The sequence below is a fragment of the Prosopis cineraria genome, unplaced genomic scaffold (genome assembly GCF_029017545.1).
Source record: "Prosopis cineraria cultivar Desert tree isolate PC_DT_omini unplaced genomic scaffold, ASM2901754v1 PC11, whole genome shotgun sequence".
NCBI lineage: Eukaryota > Viridiplantae > Streptophyta > Magnoliopsida > Fabales > Fabaceae > Prosopis > Prosopis cineraria.
The window spans coordinates 13,202,551-13,230,020 of record NW_026555342.1 but is presented as its reverse complement, the minus strand read 5'-3'; the positions used below and the strand labels follow the sequence as shown (position 1 = coordinate 13,230,020).

The 27,470-nt window shown below is 30.1% G+C and overlaps 4 protein-coding genes across 4 annotated transcripts; all 4 read right to left on the bottom strand.

Moving 5' to 3' along the window:
• Positions 1 to 750: 750 nt before the first annotated feature.
• LOC129286127 (uncharacterized) lies at positions 751 to 1,455 on the bottom strand. The gene has a single exon (XM_054922147.1). The coding sequence runs from the start codon at positions 1,453 to 1,455 to the stop codon at positions 751 to 753; it is 705 nt and encodes a 234-aa protein (XP_054778122.1).
• Positions 1,456 to 11,336: 9,881 nt separating this feature from the next.
• LOC129286805 (probable acetyltransferase NATA1-like) lies at positions 11,337 to 12,272 on the bottom strand. Its single transcript, XM_054922857.1, has one exon. It carries the CDS (start codon positions 12,163 to 12,165, stop codon positions 11,482 to 11,484), a length of 684 nt encoding a protein of 227 aa, XP_054778832.1. The 5' UTR covers positions 12,166 to 12,272; the 3' UTR covers positions 11,337 to 11,481.
• A 5,722-nt stretch (positions 12,273 to 17,994) lies between these two features.
• Positions 17,995 to 18,803, bottom strand: LOC129287024 (uncharacterized). Its single transcript, XM_054923162.1, has one exon. It carries the CDS (start codon positions 18,702 to 18,704, stop codon positions 18,138 to 18,140), a length of 567 nt encoding a protein of 188 aa, XP_054779137.1. The 5' UTR covers positions 18,705 to 18,803; the 3' UTR covers positions 17,995 to 18,137.
• A 2,357-nt stretch (positions 18,804 to 21,160) lies between these two features.
• LOC129287136 (transcriptional adapter ADA2b) lies at positions 21,161 to 27,227 on the bottom strand. The gene is made up of 13 exons (XM_054923291.1): positions 26,737 to 27,227; positions 26,413 to 26,468; positions 25,691 to 25,869; positions 25,126 to 25,191; positions 24,853 to 24,978; positions 24,684 to 24,759; positions 24,284 to 24,344; positions 24,147 to 24,205; positions 23,939 to 24,050; positions 23,445 to 23,666; positions 23,088 to 23,298; positions 22,345 to 22,611; positions 21,161 to 21,539 (listed from the first exon to the last, which is right to left on the bottom strand). The coding sequence occupies exons 1-13, from the start codon at positions 26,784 to 26,786 to the stop codon at positions 21,348 to 21,350; spliced, it is 1,677 nt and encodes a 558-aa protein (XP_054779266.1). The 5' UTR covers positions 26,787 to 27,227; the 3' UTR covers positions 21,161 to 21,347.
• Between the last annotated feature and the right edge of the window lie 243 nt (positions 27,228 to 27,470).

Genomic DNA, 27,470 nt, shown 5'->3' with positions numbered 1-27,470 from the left:
ATATATATGTTTGGATAAGTAATGATGGTTCGCAGGCTATTTCTAATCAAAACCTACCGAGACAAAAACACAGCACTAATTGACATTTGCTCACTATCTTTGTCTGCAATATAGTTGAATATTGGCACAATAATAAGGTTACTCTTCTTAACTTGCTTGTCCAACCCATATTTGACCTCACAATTTGTACAACATATGATTTAGCAATAAAAATCATAAAAAACATGAAGTTCAATCCGACCTACACGTTTCCTTGTCTTTGGGAAACTTTTAATATTAGATTCCCTCCTTCAAACGCAATACTTCATATCTCCTTCATCATTCTAGCACTTTCCACAACGAACTAGGTCATTCTGATTCTTGATCTGTGATAAAGAAAGTCCTTGGAAATAAAAACAGCTCTCTGTAACTTCATGTCTGTTCTAATTTTCTGCTGATGTACAAGTTTTATATTGAGCCACACCTTTAACCTGAAAGCAGTTATTTCATTCTCAATATCCTAATCGATATCTCAGTCATGAACTATGTATTCGTTCAGGGAAGCAGAAGAAGCTACTTTATTAACATATTAATTAAAGATCAGTAAAGCTAGAAAGACAAGAAGCAACACCAGTTAAATAAAGCAAAGATATAAGACTACACTAGCTTCTTTAAAACGACGTGACATGCACACATAGCTTCGCCAACTGTAAAAGGCTTTGTCATTTCAAAATCAGACTAAAGCACTTTCGTTGGCCCTTTTGTTTCAAACTAGACTGCAATTAGCTGCCTTTGAGCTTCAACCCTCATCTCTTCCTTCATCTTCCTTATGAATTCTTCAAACTTTCTGTTCAACTCATCTGCATTTGATAATTCCTCATTGTCTTCCACCACCGTAGTATTATCTGCTTCATCATCTCGCGTCCCCACCGTAACCTGATCATCAGTACAGCTACTTTCTTCCGTGGTCCGCACCTGTTCATCTTCTTTAGCAATGGAGGCTTCTTCAATGTTTTCTTCATCGGCTTCTGGGACTTCTTCTTCTTCCTCACAATGCTCTTGCTTCTTACCTTGTTCTTCAGCCATGAGAGAAGGAGCTTCTACAGAAACTGGTATGGCATTAGTAGTGTCTTGTAAAGTTGCAGCTTGGAGGGACTCATCTTTATCTGATGATGAGGACAGTGAGGTTTTGGCAAGAAAAGCGAGGATGGCATTGCAGAGGAGGAACATGTATTTTCGTTGGAGGGTGTGAGAGAAGATGGAGAAGAGGAAGGTGGAGAAGAAGGCATTGAGGGACTCATCATGAGGGAGGATGGAACAGCCAAAGGAGTACCAAAGTAAGAAAGAGAACGTAGAAACAGAGAAAACAAACTGCAAAATTCTCTTCGGAAAGTAGTGGTGTTTCTGAAACTTTACGCCACCTTGTCGCACCTTCCAATCATCACTTTGATCCATCTCAACTTGAAGGGATATCATGGTCTGTTCTCTGATTTCTGTGTGTTTGTGGGATTAGGGTTTTGGAAGGGGGGTGATGGCCTCGGAACAAAATGAGTCGCCCTTTAAATTTGTTTTTTGTTGTCATAAGTGAAACTCTAAACTCAAAGGCTCCCTTCTATTTATAGTAAGCCTCACAGGTTCACGTTATTACTTGGAGGAAAACAAATTATAGGCATTTTTTTCATATTTAATTTTTCCTTTACAAGTATTATTTATTGAGTTGGGTGCGTTATACTTGCATTACTTGCACGAATATGGATTGCATGTGTATGTTGCTGTCGATTAAAGTTTTCCCATGTTCATTTTTTTTGTTCATTCTAAATTATTTTATTTTTAAAATTATAACACTATATTCTTAAAGATAATTCATGTCAAAAGTTAACTGCTTTTTTTTTTTTTTTTGCAATAGACAATTCATATTTGTATCATCTCATTACAAGTCGGTACGTAAAGTAATCTAATTTATCAAAGTGCCCTATGTAGATTCTATGTTAATTTATGATTAAGGGATAACATTAAAGTATTATTATATCTATATATATACACATATTCCCTCTGTTAAAAAATATAAGACATTTTTAACTAAATTTCACTCACAATAAAATAGTTAATTATTTTCAAACTAACCCAATTTTTCTATATTTACCTCTATTAAATACTTTATAACAAATATAAAGTTATTTATTAATAAAAATATTTTTTAAAAAAATAATAATAATATTTTAAAAGAATAAAAATAATTTATATTTTTTAACATTTAATTTTTAAAAAAATATTTTATATTTTTAATGGAAGGAGTATACTGTACACTTTATAGAAATTTATGTATAAATAGTTAGTCATGGAACTACATTAAAGCTATAAACCGGAAGTGAACAGGTTATAGAAAAGATTTGTTTGCCAGGACGGTGATTCATAGCCGACAGCTATAAATTGTAGGCATAGGGATAAAGATCAATCAACAGGGTGAGCAAAATTGGGGGAATGCGATTGTGTCATGAAGCTTCTAGGTGTCACCATTCTTCACCACAAATCTCTTCTGGGACAATAATGACATCATCTTTTCATTCTCATCAACATCTGGAGGTCCATAATTTGTGTTCATTTGTGACACTCATGGGCCCTACTACAGCCCTTTCCACACACAATTCTTCAACCCCGCTATCACCCCACGATTTACGTTGCTTTGATGTAATTATCTGATTAAGTCAAATTCAAGTGTTATTAGGTTTAATTAACTAGGGTAACTCTTTTAAAAACGTTTTTATATTTACACATATTTAAACTTGCAGTATTGTATTTAAACGGTCATAATTTTTTCCACAAGAAGTCTAGAATAAACGTGGTGGGATAAATTTTACCTTGTTTCCAGCTAATTCACGACCATCATCCGTTATATTTATAATTTTTTTTTTAAATTTTCAGAACACTCTGAAATAACGTGAATTTTATTATTATCCAGTTCCACGACAATTAAATGATAATGTTGTATTATGATGCATTGACTAAGCCGATCCACGTACCCAGACAAACTCGAAATATTTGAATGAGATGATTTTTCTAGATGTATCAAATGAAACCGTTTCTATAAATACTTGAAGATGAGGGCATTTAGAAAATCAATAAAAAAAATTAAATTTGTCCTTAATAAGTTTTGCAATTAAATTGTCCTCCAATTGTTTGCAGCCATGAATGCACCACCGGCCTCCTGCTTCAATGTTCAATCACCTATATATGAATCATCACAAAGAAACATGGATAATTACAGTCCTAATTTCTTTTAATAATAACTTTTTTAAAACAAAAATTCTCAACTAAGTTTCGATTGACTTAACGTTTAAATAAATACATCAGGATCTATATCCATATGATAATTATTAATATTGTTACTTTAGGAAATTTCATAACTAGCATGAAAATATGAGAGAAACATGTGAGAGGATAACAAGGGGCCACATGTTGTAGTTTGTTGGTTAGGATGCGACTGTAAGTGCATGCACGAAAACTCAGTTTACGGTTGTACGAAATTTTCCTACCATGCGTGATCTTGTTTAATTTCCTTCTCCTCATCTTTTACTTTTGCAAGTAATTTTCATTCATAACATGAAAGCTCGGATTCTACAAGTATTGTGATTTGTGAGGCCTAGGAATTTTTATGGGAAATTTAAGAATATTGCAGATGCATTATTTACCAATAATGTGATTGCATTTGCTGTATACATAATACGCTCACCGCCACACATGGGCGCGCGCAATCGTACACAATAGTTTCATCGATATCTATCTCTTAAACTGGCCACAGACTGTGTTTCTCTTCAAATCTATACAACATTTCATTTTCGGATGTGCTTGTGACTTTGTGTGGGTGGATCATATCTACTCAATATGCCCGACCACGGAAAAACTAATGCAGAGCTATCTTGGTGGATTAATATAATTAATCTAAGGTCTGATAGAAAAAATAAAGATAAAAATAAAATAATCAAAATGTGAAAAGAGATAGTGAACTATATTCATAACAAAGAAGAATAATTTTAGTTTATGGGGTTGGGATAATTCCCAAATTTTTTATATATAGTGTTGAGTTTTGTCATAATTCTTTTTTTTTTTATCAATCTATTTCATTCCCATCGTTTCTAGCAACTAAAGGGATTTAAGGGTTTTGCTATTTTTTCACATGAATTATTTGAATGATATAGTTTAACATTATATTTTAATTCATATATTTGAAATATAAGATTGTAAGTATTAGATCATATACTAATTATGTTTTATTTTTGAACACACCTACAGAGTTCAGATGACCTAGGTTCATATATATATTAGAATGAAAGGATTAGGGTGGATCTACAAAAGGAAAAATTTCACTGAGAACCCTCTAACCATAATTACTGAAAAAGAAAACCTCAAAAATATTGACATATCACTGCATGACAAAGGCATTGATTTGAGATTAAATTTCATAGTTAAATGACAATATTGCCCCTCACTATAAGAACAAAGAAAAAAAGTTCTGTTAGCTCAACCACAATACACATCTATTGTAAATACATAGAAGATCAACGACAACCTCCATTTCAGATTTGAACCAACACCTCCATTTTAGACCTAAACCAATAGAAACTCCTTTAAGCAAGTGGGAAATTTTCACTCAAGAAAATTCTCATCTCACCCATTATCGTCCGCCTATTCGATAAGCATAGACGATACACATAAACTTTCCAAACTCCCAAGTCTAAAAATTAGCGACACCTCCATCATAGGAATTCCTATCCAAGAATCTTCCTTAACTGAGTCACCAGCCGGTCGAGTGCTACCTCTGACGTTGTAGCTTCTTTTGGTCGGCATTATTCTTCCCTCAATTAAACATTAAACCAATACTTGAAAAGCAGTCAATATTGTAACAAATAAGTGTGGTAAAAAAATTAACAACTGTCTTAATGTAATTAACTACACACGCTAAGACGATAAACAAATGATCCAAACATGAAATCATATCGAAATATCAGAGACATATCAGTATGTTTTACTTGAAATTCTTTCAAAAACATACCAGTATATCAGAGACATACTGGTATATTATAGATATACCAATATATTATAGACTTATCGGTATATTTTTCTTAGAATTCTTTCGTATTGTAACTCGTAATAAATAAGTTCAGTAAAGAAATGAACAATTGTTGTAAGGTAACTAACCACATGCATTAAGGCAACGAACAAGTCATCTAAATATGAAATCATTCAGTATATCAAAGACATATCGATATGTTTTACTTGAAATTCTTTCAAAAATATACATCGATATATTATAGACATCCCGATATAATGTAGACTTACCGGTATGTTTTCCTTAAAATTCTTTTATGTCATAGCTCGTAACAAACAAGTTCAGTAAGGAAATGAACAACTATTGTAAGGTAACTAATCACATGCATTAAGGTAACAAACAAGTTATTCAAACATAAAATCATACCGGTATATCAAAGACATATCGGTATATTATAAACACACCAGTATATCATAGACTTAACGGTATATTCTTGGAATTATTTCGTGTCATAACTCATAACAAACAAGTTCAGTAAGGAAATGAACAATTGTTATAAGGTAACTAACCACACGCATTAAGGCAACATGTATGATTTCTCTGTCATTTTTTTGCTCATTACCTATAATACTTCTTCCTTTAAATGATTATTGTGCAGGAACTCCGACGATGGAGATGTCGCTTTCAAATGCCCTAGTTCAAGTTCTAGAGATTCAGATCTTTATTCATATTTTTTGCATTTTAAGATTTGTAATTATGATAAATAATTATCGCTTGCAATTAAGTATGTATAATAGTTGATCCTTTAGTTTAAGTTCTGAAAGTCGACGGAGATCTCACTGATTTTCAAATGCTCTAGTTCACGTTTTGGAGAGATTCATCTCCGGCGATAGATGTGTTTGTCATCTTCAGTATCACTATGTGCGTCGTCTATTTTTTTGATCTACATTCATCTTTTTTCATTCAACGAGAGCCAATATTGACATTTAGCCATGAAATTTAATCTTAGTTCAGTGCCCTTGCTTGTAGTGATATATCAGTATTTTTTGGGTCTTTTTTTTTATTAAGTGCGATCAGAGGGTTCTCAGTGAAATTTTTCCTTTACAAAAAGAGGGGATGAGAGAGAATTCACTTGACTAATGTCATGACAAAAAAGCAAAAACCCTTGAAATATAATCTAATTTTTATTTTTATTTTCTTGAATCATAAAAATTACACATAATATGATAATATAGTCCCTTCTAAGGATGTGTTTGTATTTTAATTAGATATAATTGATTATAAAAAATTAATTAATATGATTGATTTGGAATATAATTAATTATGTTATGTGGTATATAAATAATTAATAAGATTGATTTTAATCAGAATTAAAAGTATAATTAAAAATAGAATTGAAAATAAAGTAAAATTATAGTTTTGTAAAATATATCCAAATGTCTATATTACATGTTAAAATCAATTACGAATCTAAAATTGTATTTAAAAAAAATTCAAACAACCATTATACATACCAAAATTAATTATGAACTCAAAATCATAATTCTCTTAAAAATATCTAAACACCCCATACATGCCAAAATTAATTATCAATCCAAAACCACAATTATCTCATAAACTATTACTGCCTACTTTTCAATTCAAATTTTTAATTATATAATTATAAAAATTTATCCAAAAATCATATAAATTATTTTACAAATAATATTTTTTGATTCATAATTAATTTTTACATAATAAGAGGTGTTTGAATATTTAAAAAAAAACTATGAGTTTGAATTTATAATTGATTTTAACATATATAATGGATGTTTGGATATTTTTAAGAAAACATAGTTTTGGACTCATAATTAATTCTAACATGTAGCATAAATGTTTGAATAAGTTTTGCCAAAATTTGATTTTGGTACAATTAATTAATTTTGAACGCAAATCCAAATGGGCATTAAAATGAAGAAAACAAGTTTTCATCCAAATGCTTTATAAAACGGATTTGAGGGATTTTTTATGTGCGCGGGCGAGGAAGGATCGAATTTGCAGCCTCTGATGTTGAGTAACAATCAAGGTATTGATTTGGCCCCCAAAAAGACAATCAAAGTATTGAGCAACTGGCCCAACTCTGTGGCCCAATCATATTGAATTCTTCACATTGTTATAAATACAATTAACTCCTACATTTAGCTAGAACCGAAAGAAACATAGGACCTATTTGATAACCTGCTATAAAAATAATTTTTTTGTTTTTTAAAATAAAAAAATTATTTAATAACGTATTTTTAAAAAGTATTTTAAAAAATAAAAAAAATTATTTTGAAGAATAAAAAAATAAAAACTATTTTAAATATTTTGAGATTATTGTTATAAAGAATAAGGGAGAATGAAAAAAAATACCTATTTTTATTATTTTTTATTCTCAAAACATATTTTACAAAACACTAATTTTCAAGATAATAAATAAAAATAATTTTAAATACATCCATATATATCAAGTTTTCTCATATATGCACAAAGATTTATATATTGACAAGTTCTTTTACATATGCACATATCATCAAAGGAAATATTCCTAATGATCTTGTAGCTTAATCGCATGCAACAAACTTACAATGTAATTGATTCGGGTTTTTGATTGGAGTTGCTAAAGCTTTAACAAGGAGTTTGATCAGCTCAGACTAGCTCCGTTGACCATCATCCCATCTTTAATCTCTTTTGAATTATGATTTTCTTAATTATAATCCTAAAACTTGTTGTTTTGCTTCGTAGAACTTTGTTTTGAATTTTCTTAAAAGAAATATATGACTTTCCTTCGCTGGGGAAAAACAACCCTTTATTAGAAGGCTATGATTTTCCGTCCTGCGCTACTTCAAGCACCTAGCTCGCCCTTTGCAATTAAAAACAAAAACCGCTTGTATTATATTTTTTTTGATTTTATTTATAACTCACTTACAGAAATTTTATTGGAGCAAAAAAAACCTAATTAAATTTATCTAAAAATTAAGCAAGTTTTCAACTTCACTTCTATTAAATATACCCACTCAAAATAAAAATACTCTAATATTTAATAAGCTTCACAACATTTAATAGGGGCAAAATGATAAAAATAAATAAAATAATCATTGAAATGTCCTAAAAATAAAACCAAAATAAATATACATTTTTTGCCTCATAAATAGGATGTCCTATAAATAAGATAAGAGGAGTAATATTATCAAGATTTTTTTAATAGTGTTTGACACGTTGATTTTTTTTATAGACACAAATATTTATATATTCTTTTTAATTTATACTCAAAATGTACAATATTAATTTTACACAATAGTACCGTAGTTTTTTAATTTTATAAAATACATTTTGGGTCCCTTAACCTTAACACCTCATATAAAAGTTAAAGATTAAAGATGTACTCCTTTCGTTTAAAAATGTAAAGTATTTTTAAAAAGTTAAATATTTAAAAATATGCGATATTTTTAATCTTTTGAAGTATAATTAATACTTTTTTCCAAAATTGCCTCTATTGATAGTGACTTTATATTTATTATATGGTGTTTAATAAGGATAAATATAAAAAGATAAGGTTAGTTTGAAAGTAATTATTTTATTGGGAATGAGATTTGATTAAAAATATCTTATATTTTCAAACAAAGGAAGTATTTTTTACTTTTATTTATATATACATACACACCCACATATATATAACATACCAAAGTTTTTATCATATATATTTTTCATCTGATCCAAAGTATAAAAAATAAATAATTGCCTCAGATAAAATGATAAAAATAAATAAAATAATCATTGAAAGGTCCTAAAAATAAAAATACATTTTTTGCCTCATAAATAGGATGTCCTATAAATAAGATAAGAGGAGTAATATTATCAAGATTTTTTAATAGTATTTGACACGTTGATTTTTTTTTTATAGACACAAATATTTATATATTCTTTTTAATTTATACTCAAAATGTACAATATTAATTTTACACAATAGTACCGTAGTTTTTTAATTTTACATACACACCCACATATATATAACATACCAAATTTTTTATCATATATATTTTTCATCTGATCCAAAGTACAAAAAATAAATAATTGCCTCACTTTTTTTTTCGCCATTGCCACCCAAGCTTGCCTAATTTTTTTTTTCACAAATGTTTTCAATTTTAAATTTGAAATTACACCTTATAAGTTATAACTAAGGATTAAGGTGTAATTTTATTCTTAAATTATTCTCGAAGGAGTAATGTTATCTCTAAACTATTCATCATAGCAATGTTGCCCCTAAACTAATCAAATTGAAGTAATGTTACACTTTAATTCATGAAAAGTTGGTTTCACTAACTACAGTAACAAACGTTTAAATAATAAGGCAATAATGCTTCGATTTGATTAATTTAAGGGCAACATTGCTCGTCAAACAATTTAAAAACAAAATTGTATCTAAAAATGATATAGTTAAAATTAATATAACTTAATTAATACATTATAAGTTCCTTGCTTCTTATAATTTGGACCAAAACAAGTTTTTTAAAAAATTCTCTTAGACACCTGTATTTCATATTATAAGATATTTTTTTAAAAAAATTATTATCACATTTCAACATGTAATCATCTTTAAAAATTTTAAAGAAAATTAATATATTTTTACCCAAAATATCATTAAAAGTATATTAAAATTGTCTAATAAAAGTAATCAAAAAAATATTAATAATTAATTATTGATACTAAAAAATTAAAGATGAATAATGGGCTTTTAACAGATTAAATTCAGTGAGAAATTTAAATCCATTCACTCAATCATTCCTAGCATAACAATCATTTGATTTAATAATATATTAAATCTTAAATTTTTAAAAAAGACAACATGTGTAAAGAATGTTTTAGACATGAGGATTGTTTCAAATTTTTAAGACAATCATTAAGTGATTGAATTTCAATTATTTACCGAATTCATAAAGAAAAATGATAATAAAAAACTATGACAAAATATTAATGACAATTGAAAATTTCAAAATACTGTAATGTCATAAAAGAACCATAATCTTTATTTACAATTAAAATATTTTTAATTATTAAAACAATCAATAGAATGTTACTCATAAATTTAAGAAAAATTGATTGCAAATTTAAGAAAAATAAAATTACAAATGCATAAATAATTTCATGTATATATACATCATCACTTAAAAATTTAAAGAAAAAAAATTATGAATTTTTGAAAAATTATTTGTGAATATATAAAAAATTAATTGTGAATGAATATTTAAAAGCATGAAAGGATCCTAAATGGCTAATTTACAATTTAAACAATTCATATTCATTCACTGACGTTTCATGCATTCTCAAGTAACATTACTTAAATCTGCACGTATGCCTTAACCTTTTCAAAAATTTACAAGTAATTATTTTTAAATTCATAGATAATAATATATAAATTCATAAAATTATCTATTAATTCACAATTGACTTTTTATTAAGAGAAATTTTTGAATAGACCTAACACACCATGTCTATCTATATTTCATTCAATAAATACATGACATTCAAACGTCATTAAATTTAAATTAATTTTAACATTAATGATAGTAAAGAAAGAAAATGTATAAAATTATATAAAATTTTATTATAAAAAATTAAAAATAATAATAATACATAAAATAATTTTATTTGATTGAGCAAATTCAATCTTATTAAATAGACCATACATGATGCAATGCATCCAATTCATTTAAAAATTTCTCTTCCATTAATTCACAAGACTTTAATTCACAATTAATTTTATTTAAATTTATCAGTCTCATTCTGTTAATTAATTTAATAATAATCTATTTTTAATTCAAATAAAAATTATAATCCTTTCGTCACATTTCAACAGTTCGAAGCCTTCAATTATCTTATTATCTTTATAAGATCTTAATCATCATTTACCTGAAACCACCTAAACTTGTGCTCTTTCTAATAATTAGACGTTATATTTTGTGGAAAAATGCAGTGAAGCAACTAATCGGGTTGTCTCAATGTCTCTTCGATCACGTAGTAACTTTTACATAGCTTCATTGCTCATCTTAAATTTGTGCACACAAACTTCAGCACAAAAACTAACAGATAAATCCCAAAATATTAAATTAATAACAGTTAAATTTTTAATAAACTTTTTTAAAAAATAAGTTTAAAATATGAATTCAGATAATTATAAATTCAGAAATTTTAACTAAAAATATATATTTAAGAATCAAGTAGGATGTTACTCAAGACCCAAAACCACCGCAACCCATGACAGTTGACCAAGATGCTCATCATTCTCCCAAACTTGAACCCAAACGCAGAATTCTTGATGATCAATAGGACCTAATACTCTTACACATGAAAAGTCGATTTCAAACACAGGCTTCAAGTGGAAGTAAATCAGAAACATTTGTCCACAGTGAAATTGGAGGAAAAACTTAAGTCAGAAATTAGTTGGCGTAAGCTTGAAGAGCCTCACCAGTTAACCCACAGATCCTGTATTCCTGCAAGATCTTGGCCCCCATACCCTCATAAAACTTTATGGCATTCACGTTCCAATCAAGCACGGCCCACTCGACTCTCCCGTATCCCATCTCCACCGCTTGCTTTGCCACCGCCGACAGCAGCATTTTCCCCAACCCTTTCCTTCTGTAACACTCTCTAACAAACAAATCCTTCACGTAGAACCCTGGCTTCCCCAGAAACGTCGCGTAATTCGGAAAGAACAGCACAAATCCAGCCACCACAACATCATCACCCTCCGATTTGAACGCCTCCCTATCCAGATCCTCGATTGGAACGTCCAGATTCACAATCCGAACAGTCGGTTTGTACAAGGGATTGAAGGTCGATTCCGGGAAGGGGTTAGCGGAAACTTCGAGGATGAAGATGGTGAAGGAGTGGAAGGGCGGAGAATTGAAGAGAGTGGAGGAGAGAGAGGACTCGGTAGCGGAGAATTGATGAGTGAGGTGCTCGAACACGGCTATCTGATGGACGAGCTTGTGGATGTGAGGAACGTCGGAAGGGGTCGCCAGACGTATGCGGCAGAACAAAGGGTGGACCGCCGGAGTCGACCCTGGCAATGCCTCCACCGGCGCTGGAGTTGGTGGCGGTGGCGGTGCGGCGGCAGCCATTGATAAAAAATATGTGCTGATGATGTTTGTGCCAATAGGGAGTCGCCGACCACCTCAGTAGTCACCGAAACTAAAGGAGATATAAATGGGCTTGGCTACTCGGGTAGCGTTCTCTTTGTTATATTTATAATCGAAAAGCACATGAGCTGGGGGAAAAAAAGCCCAACAACAAGTTTGAGTTGGACACTTTGTTGTATGAGGGAAGGAGAACTTGAATGGAACAAGTTCTTTTTTGTTAAATTCAATCCTAGTTGATGAGCATGTGTATCTTTTTAATTCGTGATTTATATCATGTAACCAACTTTTGTTATTATTAACTTCATTGATTTTTTTTTTAAAAAAATTAAGTCCGCTCATACTAATTAATAATACTTACATTAAAAAATATAAGATATTTTTAGTATTTTAAGATGTATTTAATTAATATTTTTTAAAAGTATTCTTAATAAATAAATCACTTTATATTTATTTTAAAGTAAAAAACTCTATTAAATAGAAATAAATATGAAAAGGTATTAGTTTGAAAATAACTAATTATTTTATTGAGAGATGAAATTTAATTAAAAATATTTTATATTTTTTAACGGAGCGAGTATTGGATTAGGAGCTAATATAAATTTAGAATGTTCCTCCAAAATTTTAAAAAAATATATGGTAGCAGTAAGTAGTACCATGATGATGACCATGATATGATTATAATGTGATATACTTTTAATTGGGTCTCAGATCATGGACATTAGCATTAATGGAGTATTCAACTATGATAGAATAAAATAAAGGCATCAATTTAGTGGGGCAACAAACAAATCTCATATTGAGACATAAGATTAAATATATAAGTCTTATCCTTCTAAAAATGTTTGATCATTTGATTCTCTTAAAGGCTGAATCTTGGTTGTTTTATAGCCCTTAGTTCACACAAAAAGTGCTAATTAGTTCCATTTAAAATATATTTTAAATTTCTTTTTACATGTAGGTATTTCAATTCATTTAGGTCTTGTTTGGCTGTTAAAAAAAAAAGGAATATATTAAAAAAATAAGTGTAAAAATAAGATGATTAAAATGTGAATAGCTGTAAATGAATTATATTCACAAAGGAAAAGGGAGAAAGATAATTTAATTCATGAGATTAAAAGTCATGATTCTTAAGATTTTTAGAGGATGTGATGTTTTTCAAATTTGTTATATATATAGTATTAAATTTTATTATGTTTATCATAATGAGAAAGAATAATTCAATTCATTCTTATTTTGATATTTTTAATCTATTCTATCCTCATATTTTTTAATGACCAAATAAGACCTTGGGCTTCGTCTAATAAAGCTACCTTTCAAAATCATTATATGGAGTGGCTCTTAGCATGTGTTTTGACAACTAAATCATAAAACAAATTATTTTCCTATTTCACGACTTTTAACATTCGGATGCCCTAAAAAGCTAACCTTAGCTCTTTAGCAGTCATTGATGCTCATAAAAAGGTGTTCAATCGAAATATATGGATTTTAAAACATAGTATATTATATTTTGGACTAATATTAATTGATAAAAATATCTTATATTTTAGATCGAATGAAATACTAATTAATATATCAAATTATAAGATAATTTTAGAAGAATTTTTATTCCAGAATACAAGATAATTTGAAAAAAAAAATAAAATTTCATTAATGATACCTTCCAACATTATCTTTCAAGGTGGAAAACAAATTGAAATGATTAAGTGTGTAATGAAATTTTTAAAAATTTATAGTTTTATAATAAAAAAAAGTCTATAAAATGTTATTATTGTGATTTATTGATATATGTAATTTTTTATTAAATTATCTTATAATGTGAGATAGAAAGAGTAAGACTTGGCTTTATAATGTTTTATATTATACATTGATTGATACACGTAGTCTAGAATGTAGCTTAGCTTTTGAATATTTTCAATTATGTTGAGTTAGTAAATACTTAGGAAAATAACAATTAAGAACTCTCTAAAGACATTAATCTTAATTAAAAATTATAAAATTTTAATTAAGGACAACTGGGATAAAAAATATAGTTTATTTTAAATCCCCTTAAAAAAATTGAAAATACTCGTGCCCTCAACCTTAGCCATTCTTGCTTTGTTTCATGACATCTCCTTTCTTCTTTCTCATTCTCCTTTGTTCTCATTCTTTATCGCTCCTCGGTGTGTCCTTATTAGCTCTAGTGTTGCATCAATTGTTGGTGACAAGTCAGGTCTAGTATTGGTCCCTATATTTCCAAACTCAAGTTAGTAAATTTCTAAGTCTTATTAGTGTATCCTAATTTGGACATAACTTTTTCTCAAACAATATATTTTCAAATAGGATTTCATATTTTCACAATATATGTTAGTAATTTTTCTTAAGTTGGCTTAGTGAATTTCTAAGTCTCATTAATGGATTTCAATTTGGACAAATTACTTTTTGTTAAATAATCGATTCCTAAGTGAGATTTCATATTTTTACAATTTACTTAACAATTGTCTAAAGTTTGGTTAGTGAATTCTCAAGTTCCGTTAGTGGATCCCAATTTGGACGTCGCTGTTTTGCTAAACAATCGATTCATAAATATGATTTCTTATTTTCACAATACACAATAGCAATTTTTCCAAATTTGGTTACTAAATTCTCAAATATAGTTAGTGAATCTCAATTCACGTTAGTAGATACCAATTTGGACAAGTTACTTTTTGCGAAACAATCAATTATCAAGTAGGGTTTTATGTTTTTACAATATATATTAGCAATTCAAGTTGAGTTAGTGAATTCTTAAGTGCCGTTAATAAATCTCAAGCATGAAATTTGACAAATCACGTTTGTATTCACATTCTTTATTGAAGTTAGTGACTTTCTAAGTGATGTTTGTATTTTCATAAGTAACCTTAGAATATTTTAAAAGTGAGTTTTATATTATGATAGTATTTACACTTCAAAGTCTGAAATACTGAGAAAAAATTTATTCCTAAGTAGGGTTCTATATTTTCACTAGTTATAATGACAATATCCTTATGCTACATTAGTGACAACATTTACACTTATACATATTTAAACCTAAAATAGATATTGGCATTATATTACACTAATTTTAATACATATACACCATTGTTGCATCTTTTTTTACTCACAAAACATCCCATCCACCTAAATAATACCTTTGCAGTTTACTTCTCAAAAAACAAGTGTAGCAAATAACAAGTATCAATCATAAGTTTTATTTAAATAATCATAACTTTTATTCTTAAAATCGTTAGAATACAACAAAAAATTATGAGTTTGCATTTCAAATTCCTTCTTAAATAATCACAACTTTAGGAATATCAAGTTGAGATGCGAATTTATAATTTTCTGTTACATTCTTGTAATTTTAAGAAGAAAAGTTGTTATTATTTAAACAAAACTTATGATTGGCACTTGTTATTTGCTACAATTCAGTAACATAACGAATCAAGGGCAATTTGATCATTTATATTAATTCACTAATGAAAAAAAAGTTTCTAGAAACTTTGCCATTTTAAAGGATCAAATTGTCATTTATATAATTTAGAGTAATTTTATTGTCATTTCCCCTTTCTAAATTGGCCACATTTATTTAAAAAGCTCCTAAATTTTTGGAGTTTCATAACAATCCAAAAGCACTGGTTTGATATTAAATTTTTCAAAAAAAATAATAAAATTATTTTTCATTTAAATTAATATTAAAACAGATCTACTTTACTTGTTGATTACCCTACTTCACTTATTCACTTATTTATAAAATGTTGTTAATTATTTTATTTCACTTGTTCATTTTTTTAAAATAAAATTAAGTGAAAGTCTGTCAATGAACAAGTAAAGTAGGGCAATGAATAATAGTCTATAAATAAATGAATAACATATAGTATAGGAATCAATAATTATCTTAAGATGATTTAAACACTTAAAATAAAAATAAGTTAAGTAGCAACATTCACTAGATAAATTAATAAGTGAAGTAGGATAATGAACAAAAGAAATAGGGGAGTTCTAATATTGTCATTTCTCTCAAAAATTTAATATCAAATTAGTATCTCTAGATTTTAGTATAATTTCATAAATTTAAAGGTTTTAAATTCAATAAGTGTAGTCAATGGGCCTTTATTAAAATTTTATCTTAAAATTAACCTCCCTAACTTTTTACTTTCTTACTATTGACATCTATACTATTATTTGTTAATTATTTTATTAATAATAGTTGCCATATCATATCAATAAAAGATAGGTAGTAATTTATGTGACATTCTATGTAAACTAACAATGATTTTATAAATTTTTTATCCATATTTTTTCTATGATTAGTGGTGCATATTTTTTTATTTTAAAGGATAAAATTTTATTTATATGATTGTTCCTTAAATTGTGTTTAAAATAATTAAAATATTTTTTCATGTCAACTGCCATGTGTGTCTCGTTAATTTGATATAGCAAACTCTAATTAATAAACTAATGAAATTATTAGCAATAGTAGGTTTTGGATTAAAAAAAATTAAAAATTAAAGAGGTTAATTTTAAATGTTTAAAAGTGAATCAAGTTATATACAAAAACAATTAAATTTATGAAATCTTTATATTTTTTTTTTAAAAAAGGAGTACGAATGATGAGCACCATGACATGATTATAACGTGATATATGTTCTAAATCGGATCAGGAGCAGTAGCATTAATGCAGTATTCGATTGGTTAAAAGAAAATAAAATAAACGCATCAATTTAATGGTGTGGCCAGCAAATAAGCTGGATCGTTTTTCAAAAGCTTTAATATTGTATTCTCTTAAAAGTCAATCTTGGCTATTTGTAGCCCTGGATTCACACAAATGGCATTCATTCCATCCAAAAAATATTTTAAATAATTTCTTTCTACATCTAGCCACCTCAATTCATTTAGTCTTATAAGCTACCTTTCAAAATCATTATATTGAACAACTCTTCGCAGCCAAGATCATGTGTTCTGAGAATTACATCTTACAACAAATTATGTTCCTATTCCAAAACTTCAACATTTGGATGCTCCAAAAAGCCGGCCTTTGCTCTTTTTTAGGCATTGATGCTCATAAAAAGGTATTAAGTCGAAAACTCGAAATATATGTATTTTAAAATTTCCTTTCACATCTTCATCAATCTGCGCCCTATACATAGAGTTACTATTCATATTCAGAATCATGTTTTTGATTTGTGAATATTATAAAGAAAATAAAAAATAATCAATAGTGTAGTGGCTTTTAGTTTTTTTTTTTTGCACCAAACAATAGTGGCTTTTAGTAAGAAAGGTAAGAACCCTCCTAACACTTTCCCACTTATAGTTTTCATTTCTTTAATTGTTTATTGCCACATACACCACTTTTCTTTTCTTTATTTGTCTTCAACTCCATTTTCTTTAATTTACTAATATATTTAGTGTATAGCATTCTTTCAGCAGCAGCGAACCACCTGTTTTACATTAAGGCCATGTGTGTTTGAGGGAAATTGCTTTGTGAAAGTTGGATCTTATTTACAAAGTAATTTAATTATCATTGTGTTTAACCTTTTTAATTAAATGTGTAAAAATTATTTGCTAGAAATATGGGGTAAGATTAGAAACTTGTTTAACTTTTAAATGAAATTAACGAGATTTAAGTTTTTTTTTTTTAATTTTCAGTGAAAAGACTGAAAGTAACTTGTAATTAGGAAATACCTTTCCTCCTCTTTCTATTCGTCCCTTACCTGCCCTAATTCCGTGATATGGAATACGTGTCTTATTTATATACTATGTGCTCTGAATTCCATTATTTTTTTTAGCAAGAAAGGAAAATCACACAGCACAAGATGAGGATAAAACGATCATACACTCACATTGTAAACAGAGGATATGCCTAACATACATAATTTTGACTCCAACAGACCACGTTGAAATTGGCTAAGCAGTTCATGTATACCTAGAAAGTCAACTGACAAAAGAGTTGCAGCAAATTAATATCCATAGTCGTAGCTAAAGTCAGTGACACCAACCATGGCAGAAAGAACTTGAGAAACGACATAAATGCTACCCCCAAAAATAGCAAGAATGAGAATTGCAGAAATGGGGTTCTTCAACAACTCCACTATTGGCTGGAAAATGGTATAAATAGCGCCTGTACTGACCGTAAGAGCGTAGATAGCATATCTCCTAACGTTTTCCCAGAATTCCTCCATTAATGGACCTTCAGGACCCAAAGCCAAGGCCTTTTCGCCGTCAATTCCAATCAGAGCCAGAAAAATCCCCAGAGAAACAGCCCCCGTTATGAGAAATCTGGAATCTGGATACCCGTTTTCAGGAACTTGAAGCTTCATCGATGAGTTTAGGGTTTTAGGTGAAAGATCCAGAGCTGAATGCTTCTTGACTGTAAGTGAAGCTTTTGATGCCGATTTGCGGTGGGAAAAGTCCCCATGTGAAGCTATTTTGATGGGTTTGAGGAAAAATGGAGGCTTTGAAGGAGAAGAAGAGGGAGTGGAGGTTCTGAGAATGTAGAGTTGTGATCTGAGGCCGAAGATCTTCATCTTCCAGCTGTTCTCTTCGTGCTCTGTTCCTACAGTGAGGATTTTGCAGTACCCATCGTGACGGGATGGCTTGGGCAATGGCCAAGTGGCTATGCCGATCTATCTTATCTTTAACTCGTTGGCGGTTTGCATCCAACTTCATCTTTAATGGCCCAAAAAAAAAAAAAAAGATCTTTCTAACATATTTCGGTGCATAAATAAAATGATTATACTGATTATAATTTAAATAATAATAATAATAAAATTTTTTTTTTAAATTATATAAATAATAATTTAGTCTATTCAAATATTATAATTTTAATGAAATTTTTAATAATTTTTTTCATTAAAAAAATAATATAAATGATTAAATTATCCTTAGTTCAAATAATAATTGCTATTTATAAATTTTATTTTAAGATTCACAACTTTTTTATTAAAATCATAAAAATTTAATAATAATTTATAAGTTCACATTTGAAGTCTTAATATTTAAATGTTGTGAATATTAATTTTTATTTATAAGTTTTATTTTAATATTCATAACTTTTTTTAAATTAAACAAATTCAACAATTCGTAAATTTACATTTAAAATTATAATATTTTTTAAGTGTTGTAAATATAAATCACCATTTATAATTTTTCTTATTAAAATTGAAAAAATGTAACAGCAATTTGCAAGTGCACATTTGAATTTCTAAATTAAGGGTAATTTGATCATTTGTATTAATTTCTTAATGATAGAAAATTTTTTAAGGATTTCAAGAAAATTATGGCATTTCAATGAATTAAAATTTCATTTACATAATTTTAAAAAATTTTATTGTCATTTCCCCTATAATTTATGAACAGATTAATTATTCTAATTTAACTTTTTTCAAAAAGAATGAGAATTTAAATCTTATAAAAAAGTCATATTGCGAATACTACTTTTAATTCAATTTAGTAATACTCTCTCTTATCCAAAGTATAAAATACTTTTAACAATCTTTATAAGAAATAATAAGAGTAGTTAAAAATAATTTATATAATTGAAATGGGTAAAAAAGTCATCATTATTTGTTAAGATTACCCTCCAATTAAAATTAATCTATATTAATTACCTTTAATTTCTTTCTTTTTTATTACTTATAGGTATCCTTCTATTGGAGGTAATCTAATTTGAAATATGATCAAACATTAAATGTTGGTACCTCTTTTAATGAGGTTTTGAAAATTAATTTGTCATATTATGATGTACTAGCTTCTTCTGCAGCTTAATTTCTTTCTTACATGGTCTCTCCCTACATAATTAATAGAGGTATTTGTAGAAAAAAGAAATTAATGTTATTGACTTTTTTTTTCAAAGTATTCTATATTTTAGACCAACATTAATCAACAGAAATTGTCTTATATTTTATACTAAAAATTGTAGTTTTGCAAATATATTTTGGGAGGAAATGCATAATTGCATTTAGGGAGAAAGGAAGAATTTTAAGTTCACTATCATCAATGAAGAATTACTTGTTAATATGTGAATCTAAAGTCATAAATTTGTAAGCATCTAGCTATAACAATCTAAACAACTTCTTGTCACAACGAATCTTACTTTTAAATATATAAAGTCTTAAGTTCTAAAATTTAACTTGTGAATAAATAAACATATACTTGTTAATATTCAAACTTTAAATTATAAATTTATGAAGTTTTCCAAAACAAACTTGTTAACTCTAAATAAAAATTTTACTACTAATGGATAATTACCTATTAATATGTGAATATAAAATTGTAAATTTGAGAATATTCAGTTGTAAAAATATGAACTTGTTATTACAAATATTAGTTTTGAATATATGAAGTTATAAATTTTAAATTTTGACTTGTGAATAGATAAACTTATACTTTTAAATATTCAAACTTTAAATTATAAATATGTAAACTTAGCCAATGCAAACTTGTTAACTCTCAATAAAAATTTTACTATCAATGAACAATTACTTATTAATATAGGATCATAAAGTTGTGAATGTATAAATATCTTCTTGTAAAATTTTGAACTTTTACTCTGTCTTTTTTCACTAAGGACAATTGCATCTTTTTTCCTAAAACATATCTGCAAAAACAACTCTCAAGCTTGCAAAATAATTTCAGGATACATTCAGTCATAAGTACAAATTTTTCTCCTTGGGAGACTATAGGTGCGATTTTCCCCTACTATCAGAGACAGGTTGACTTCAGTACAAGAGGTAAAAGAACATCACTTTAATACAACAATAAACTTTTTATGAATAAATTGACATTTGCACTAAGTTATTAAATACACAAAGTCGGCTTCGAACAGAAGCCGCATATCAATCTTTTTGTCAAAGAAAGTAGTTGTTATTAGTTGACCCAATTTTCTTAACTAGTTCCCATAAAACTAAACTTCTGCTGAAATACTTGAAACCAATTCTCTCAAGAATATGAGCAACCAGATTGGGCGGGAATAATAGGAGGGTAGAACACAAAAGACAAGCGTGTATATCAACATTAGAATGAATCAGTTTCACACACCACGGAACTTGATGCCACCGTTTGATTAAATATATTGATACAAAGATATCCCAGTATCTCAACGTTGTTTTTCTGGAGATACAAGAGAGTAATGCGAGTACACATTAGAAGAATCAGGAGATATAAATCAGTCAGGGCATAGCAATCCCCTTCTTCACGAGAATATCGTACACGCAATCAATCTTGCTGCTATCCATGTTGAACAAGTGGTGGGCATCAGATTTGGCTGTGACATTGCCACTCAGTATTTCTACCGACAGAATCTCTTGCATCTTCAGGAAGATGGCTGGAGGCAACCTATGTTCACAGCATAAACGTTTTTCCTGCCCAGAAAGTTGCACAACGTAATTTCAGGGAGGGAAAGAGATGAAGAAACTATGGCATTTAATGATACATGACATGTCCAAACATGAAACAAAATGGTCAATCAGAGAGTTTACATAGTTTACGTTGTTTCATTATCACTTAACCATCCAGTGACATGATGTGAATACTAAAATGATGAAAAGATTTGCTACTTGAAGTATGATTCACCTGTATCTAGAACAATTTCATACTCTTTCTATGGCTACTATTGAATTAAGCGGCTATTTTGAAATTGAAATTATGCATTATCTTGACAATGGCCTCCAGATACGTTAACAATGTTCCAGACACCAATGAAACTCAATATCTAACATTAAAATTACATATCATTTCAACACTAACAAGATTCTTTGCGTTGTTAAAATAAGGTAATTGAACAAAAAGACAAACTAATTTTGGGCTAAATCTAAACCATATACAAGTGAACTGCAATCTACCCACAAAATAAGATAGCCTGTTAGAATTATAATTTCCGAGCCATCAACAAAAATTCTTTTTTTGAGCAAACCATCAACAAAATTCTACTTTTAAGAAGATAGGACAGATTTTAGCTTGACATCCAGTTTTACTCACTGATACCGAAAACCAAATTTCCTCACAGAAAAAGGACCACGGGAGCATAATGATTCTCATTACGTCTGCCAAGCAGATAGGACTATGACTTGTCAAAACAAACTAAATTTGAGGTTGCTTGTGTTACCTTAAGAGGAATTATAACTAACAAGTTTGCATTAGCAAAAAATGGGGAGACTGCAAGCTTACAGGTACAGAAAGTAGATCAGCCCCATAGTATCCTGTCACATCCATTTCATTGACAGAGCTTGAACCAGCGGGCCCTGCTGGTCTTGCACTTGAATCCTTACCAGCAGAGTCTGGAGACATGAATGCATTTGGAACCCCATGATTGTTTGGACCAGCTTGAGCTCTTTCTTTTGACCCATGAGAACCTTCCTCTGCCTCTCTTCTTCTCTTCTGTTCAAGATATCTATCTGCTTCGGCAGATGTGCGGCAACCAGCAGCCCGGGCTTCCTGCAATACCATGTATTACAAACGTATGAGTAAATGACATTTGTTTGATTTGCTCATGCACAACTTGCTAAATCCTTTGGGGCTATAGTGTACAGCCAGCTAGTGTACATCACGAAGTCAATAGAAACCCATTAAAATGGGTGGATAAGTATATGCCATCATCTGAACACACTTCGGTGAATTTTCATAAATGAACTTTAGAACCAAGATTTGACATATTAAACAGTCAATCCCTGAAATTTAAGCAGGATATTCTTGTCAAGACACCACAAGAATCAGGATTCCCAGAATAGGCCTTATTCCTAAAAGTGATGGTGAGACAAAGTTGCCCACTCAGCAGTACCTACCTGATTGATTTCACAAAAGGATCAAACTCAACAATACATATGTCTAAACACCAAGATTTCTTTAACATTCCAAAATAGGAGGGGGAAAAAGTGTTAAATAATTAGCCAATGCTATCAAATTTATCAAACCTTAAGCTCTTCAATTCTTCTACGGGTTCTGTGCTCAGAGATTACTACCCTAAGCAATTCCTCATGATCTTCCTTGGTATGAAAGCGCATGAATACATCATATTTTCGGCATATTGTCCTCTCTTCAGGTGTTAAATCCTTCTCAAAAGGACTTGGGTATAACAAATTTCTTTCAAGTATGAAATCCTTTCTACGCTTTCTTTCATCAAGCCTGCAAACAATTCCAGAGATGGGAGTGGTAGTGAGCAACTATCTCAGTCTCACTGTATTCTGTTATCAACTTATCATTTGCGTTGCCAATGGTTGATTGTATATCACTCAAGAAGAGAACTCTGGAAAATCAGGATGCGTATTTACCTTTTCGAATATATACGCAGAATGCGCAGCTTTAGTTCCCGATCATCATCTGGTTCACCGTCCTTAAATTCCATTTCAGCAAGTAATTGTTCAGCATCATTATCATATTCTGGATCAAATTCCCGTCTTTTGGGGTTATAACCACTTAACTCTACTAAAGAAGGACCTTTATTTCCAGAGGAACTTGGTTTTTTCCTCCAGAATATTTTTCTAGTTGAGGATCTGCAAGAGACAGAGAACATGAAAGTTGAGAAGCAAGTTCATCAAAATGTATCGGTTAGTGTGAAACATAGAACAATCATGCTTATAGAAATAGTAAGACAAGTAGAAGTAACATCAGTTCAATGCAAAAAGCTGCTGCCCCTTTAATTCATTTAGGCCACAACAGTGAAAGGTTTGTGTGCATGAAAGAAGACATTTCCTTAACTTATTTTCTAAAGAAGCACACCACAAAAGAATGAACTGGTCAACATAACGAGGGGCTCAGGACATACATACCTTCCATTTTAATAACTCCAGGACTGTCTTTTCCACGTCCCACATTAGATGCCCTCTGATTAGCAGCTGGCGCAGTATGTGAGCCACTAGAGGGTCCAGACTCCGATTCTGAAAAGCAAGGGAAACATAAAGATGGAAAAGAGAATCAACATGAGCACATTTGGTGTGTCAATTAGTTGGTACAACAAAACTATTGTGCTTTACCTGAATTTAAGTTGGACTGTAAACGGCTAGAAGTACCAGCTTTATGAGAATCTTCAACCCTGAATCAATGAGTAGATATCAGAGAATGAGGTATGAAAGATGGCACAAGATAATGCATATAAAAATAACAATCTTACTTGACTCTAGCTGGAGAAAATTGAGATTCTTCCTTTATACCAAGATCCCCCATGGGAATCCCTGTGCCAATTGCAAGTGACAAATGAAGGGGGAAAAGGGTGAATGAAATGCAGCTAAAAATCATACAAAGCTAAAAAAAGCCACATATTAATCATCCAATGCTTATTGCAACCAGAAATTTTATCTTTATTGAACAAACGAATATACAAAGAAATTATAATAAATAAAAAAAACCACTTGAGACAGGCAGTAGTAGCCAAGTCTGCAGCATGATCATCTATTAACAGTGCATTATGAATATTCTACCACCAAAAAAAAAAAAAAACAGTGCAGTATGAATATTATAAAGCTAGAACCTCAGTTCACTAACAACAACAAATGAGGTCATATTGAAAAGACCTTTCTTGTCATCGCCTTGACCTTTAGCCATAGCAAGTAGCTCCTTTCTGTTTTTTCCAACAACATGAGACATGTCCTAGAAAATTATTTTAAAAGAGATTAAAATTTTCCTTAACTAGATAAGTACAACGACAACAAACATACAGCTTTTATTTGACATTTATCATACCGGAAGAGGAAAGGTTTTGGAGTTCAAGTAAACATTCCAATAGTGTTCTATGCATGCTTCTTTATTCTTAGTCCCAACATGCTCAGCAACGTCTGCCCAGTTCCCCCAGCCATACATTTCAATTCCCTAAAACCAAGAAATTAAGGCAAACAAAGATTAGATAGAAGTAAGCAATTTCTTCTTTGAACAGAAAATGCTACTCATAATTCATAAGCAATTAACCACTAGTAATCAACAATCCTAAGAAGTAGGGAATGAATTTAAAGAAGACACCTCCAGAAGCAGAATTTCATCATCTGCATTCCAATCTGCGCAAATGAGAGGGAAGGATAAATTGTCCTGTCAAAAAGGAAGTGCATTAAAAAAAAAGAAGAAACCACCGCAAAAACTGCATAGCATATGAATAAAACAAGCATAATAAGCATGTCAACCCAAACAAGCAGCATGAGATTTATCTAGCTTTCATTTAGGGAAAATTCAGTTAAACATTACATTACATCTATAAAAGGTTGGTCACGTACTCCACAAGAGGTAAAAAAGTTTGACGCATGAAAACTCCGTTTAACATTTCAGTGATTAAACCAGTAATTGCCCAGAAACTCATCAATGTCGAGAACAGATTTTCAAATGTTAGATCTTTTTCAACATGATATTGAAGGAAGGCAATGGAGTTAAGCTGCTGCTAACCATAACCCTGTAAGGGTCATTGCTTTTCTCATTTCACTGACTAAACTAGTAATTGCCTAGAAACTCAACAATGACGATAACAGATTTTCAAATGTAGAGCTTTTTTCAACATGATATTGAAGGAGGGCAATGGGGTTAAGCCATTACTAACCATAACCCTGTAATGGTGATTGCTTTTATGAGGTGTCACCTCAGCTCCCACGGAAAAACACTCTATACATAGGTCAAAATCAGGGCACATGGCACACTTAATACGGATTTTTCCTGTAAGATCTTTGTTACAGTAATTGCAATGGTACCAAGCCTTTTTTCCTTCACTTGTTCCTTGACCTGGTTCAAAGGTAAAGTCAATTAAAAAAAAATCATGGCCACTCTCGAATAAACAATCAGTAAATATGAAGGGCACAAATAAAGCTCAAAATATTTCTATTTAGCAGTCAAATTCTAGACTGAACAATACAAGAGGCAACATTTTTTTTTTTTCAGGAAAATCCCAATACATTCCAAGAGGCAGTAGAATACAATCCCATGCATCTAGAACTCTCTTGTTGTTCCATGATCATTAACATTTTTTCAGGCAACATTTCCATGATGTATATGGGAGTAGTTGTTTAAGAACTTCCTCTTTGGTAGACTCGAAACATAAGTTAAATGGCCAATCATTGCAACTCAGAAGTTTGGAGTTCCAGCATGCTTGAGTTACCAAGAGTTTTTTTAAATCTTATTTGGGAACCAAAGCAATTTTATTCAAGCTATCAATAGTTACTCTATAAAATTTGGGACTAACGATAAAAGAGGCCCGACCATTTAAGAACCACATTCGGAGTTTGCTTAGTTAAGCAGGAAAAAAGAAAAAAAGAAAAAAGAAAAAACCTGCAGCTCCAGGTTCTGAAATATCTCCACTAGCAGCATTCTTTTTTCTCCTTGACCTACAAAGTATAAAACGGGTATCATATGAAAACATACAAACGTCCCAAAGGTAACTATAGGACATGAATGATGCTAATGCTCCAAGTAATAGTCATTCGAAAATCACAAAACATTATCGTACTTACCATTTACAGCACCAATACTATTCACAATGCAAATAACTATCGCAAACTGATTTCAGCAAAATCAATGTGACTTGCAGTGTTTAAAAAAGAGTGATATATCAAGCAGTAGTGGTAACTGAATCACAGAAAGAAAAGATCAAACCTTTGATTGGGGTCCTCATCAGCGTGGAAATTCCCACGAGAACGCCCCATTCGTTTTTTGCGATTAACAGATTCCCCAGCGCCTTCGTAAAATTTGTTTGTTTGTTTGTCGAAGAGTCTATAATTTGTTGAGGGTAAAAAGACCCAACAATTCTCAGATCCCAGACGAATGAATAAATTGAGAAGTATAGTGTTGAACTGGATATTTCCAGGTAAACTCAGAGTTTACAAAACTGGAAGCTTTTTGGGGTGTGGATTTTGTACGAACCGCTAAATTGCCAAAGGGTTCGTAAGAAGTTGCATGTTTTGTGAAATCTGAAGTTCCGAAAGTCTAAGAAAATTTGAGGATGCTTTAAGGTCAAATCAAACGGACTTTCGGAAAACCGAGCTAGAATTGGATCACGGGGCTGGGGAATGCGTTTCAGGACCGCTTTACACTCATTTTCCAATTTCCCCCCAAATTTTTTCCGGCAAAATTGTCAACCTCATCAGTATGAAATACACAAGTCCTAAATCCTAATATATAAAATACATAGATGCTTACATCAAACCCAGTCAAATTCTTGGCAACCGCGGTAATGTTTGTTGGCATTGTTGCCTTTACTTTACTACAAAGAATTGATTTATTAGAACAATACAACACTTAAAATGATTTTTTATAAATAATATTGCATATTAATAATATAATAAAAAATTAATCTACTTTTTATAATTTTTCTCAATTTTAAATCACAT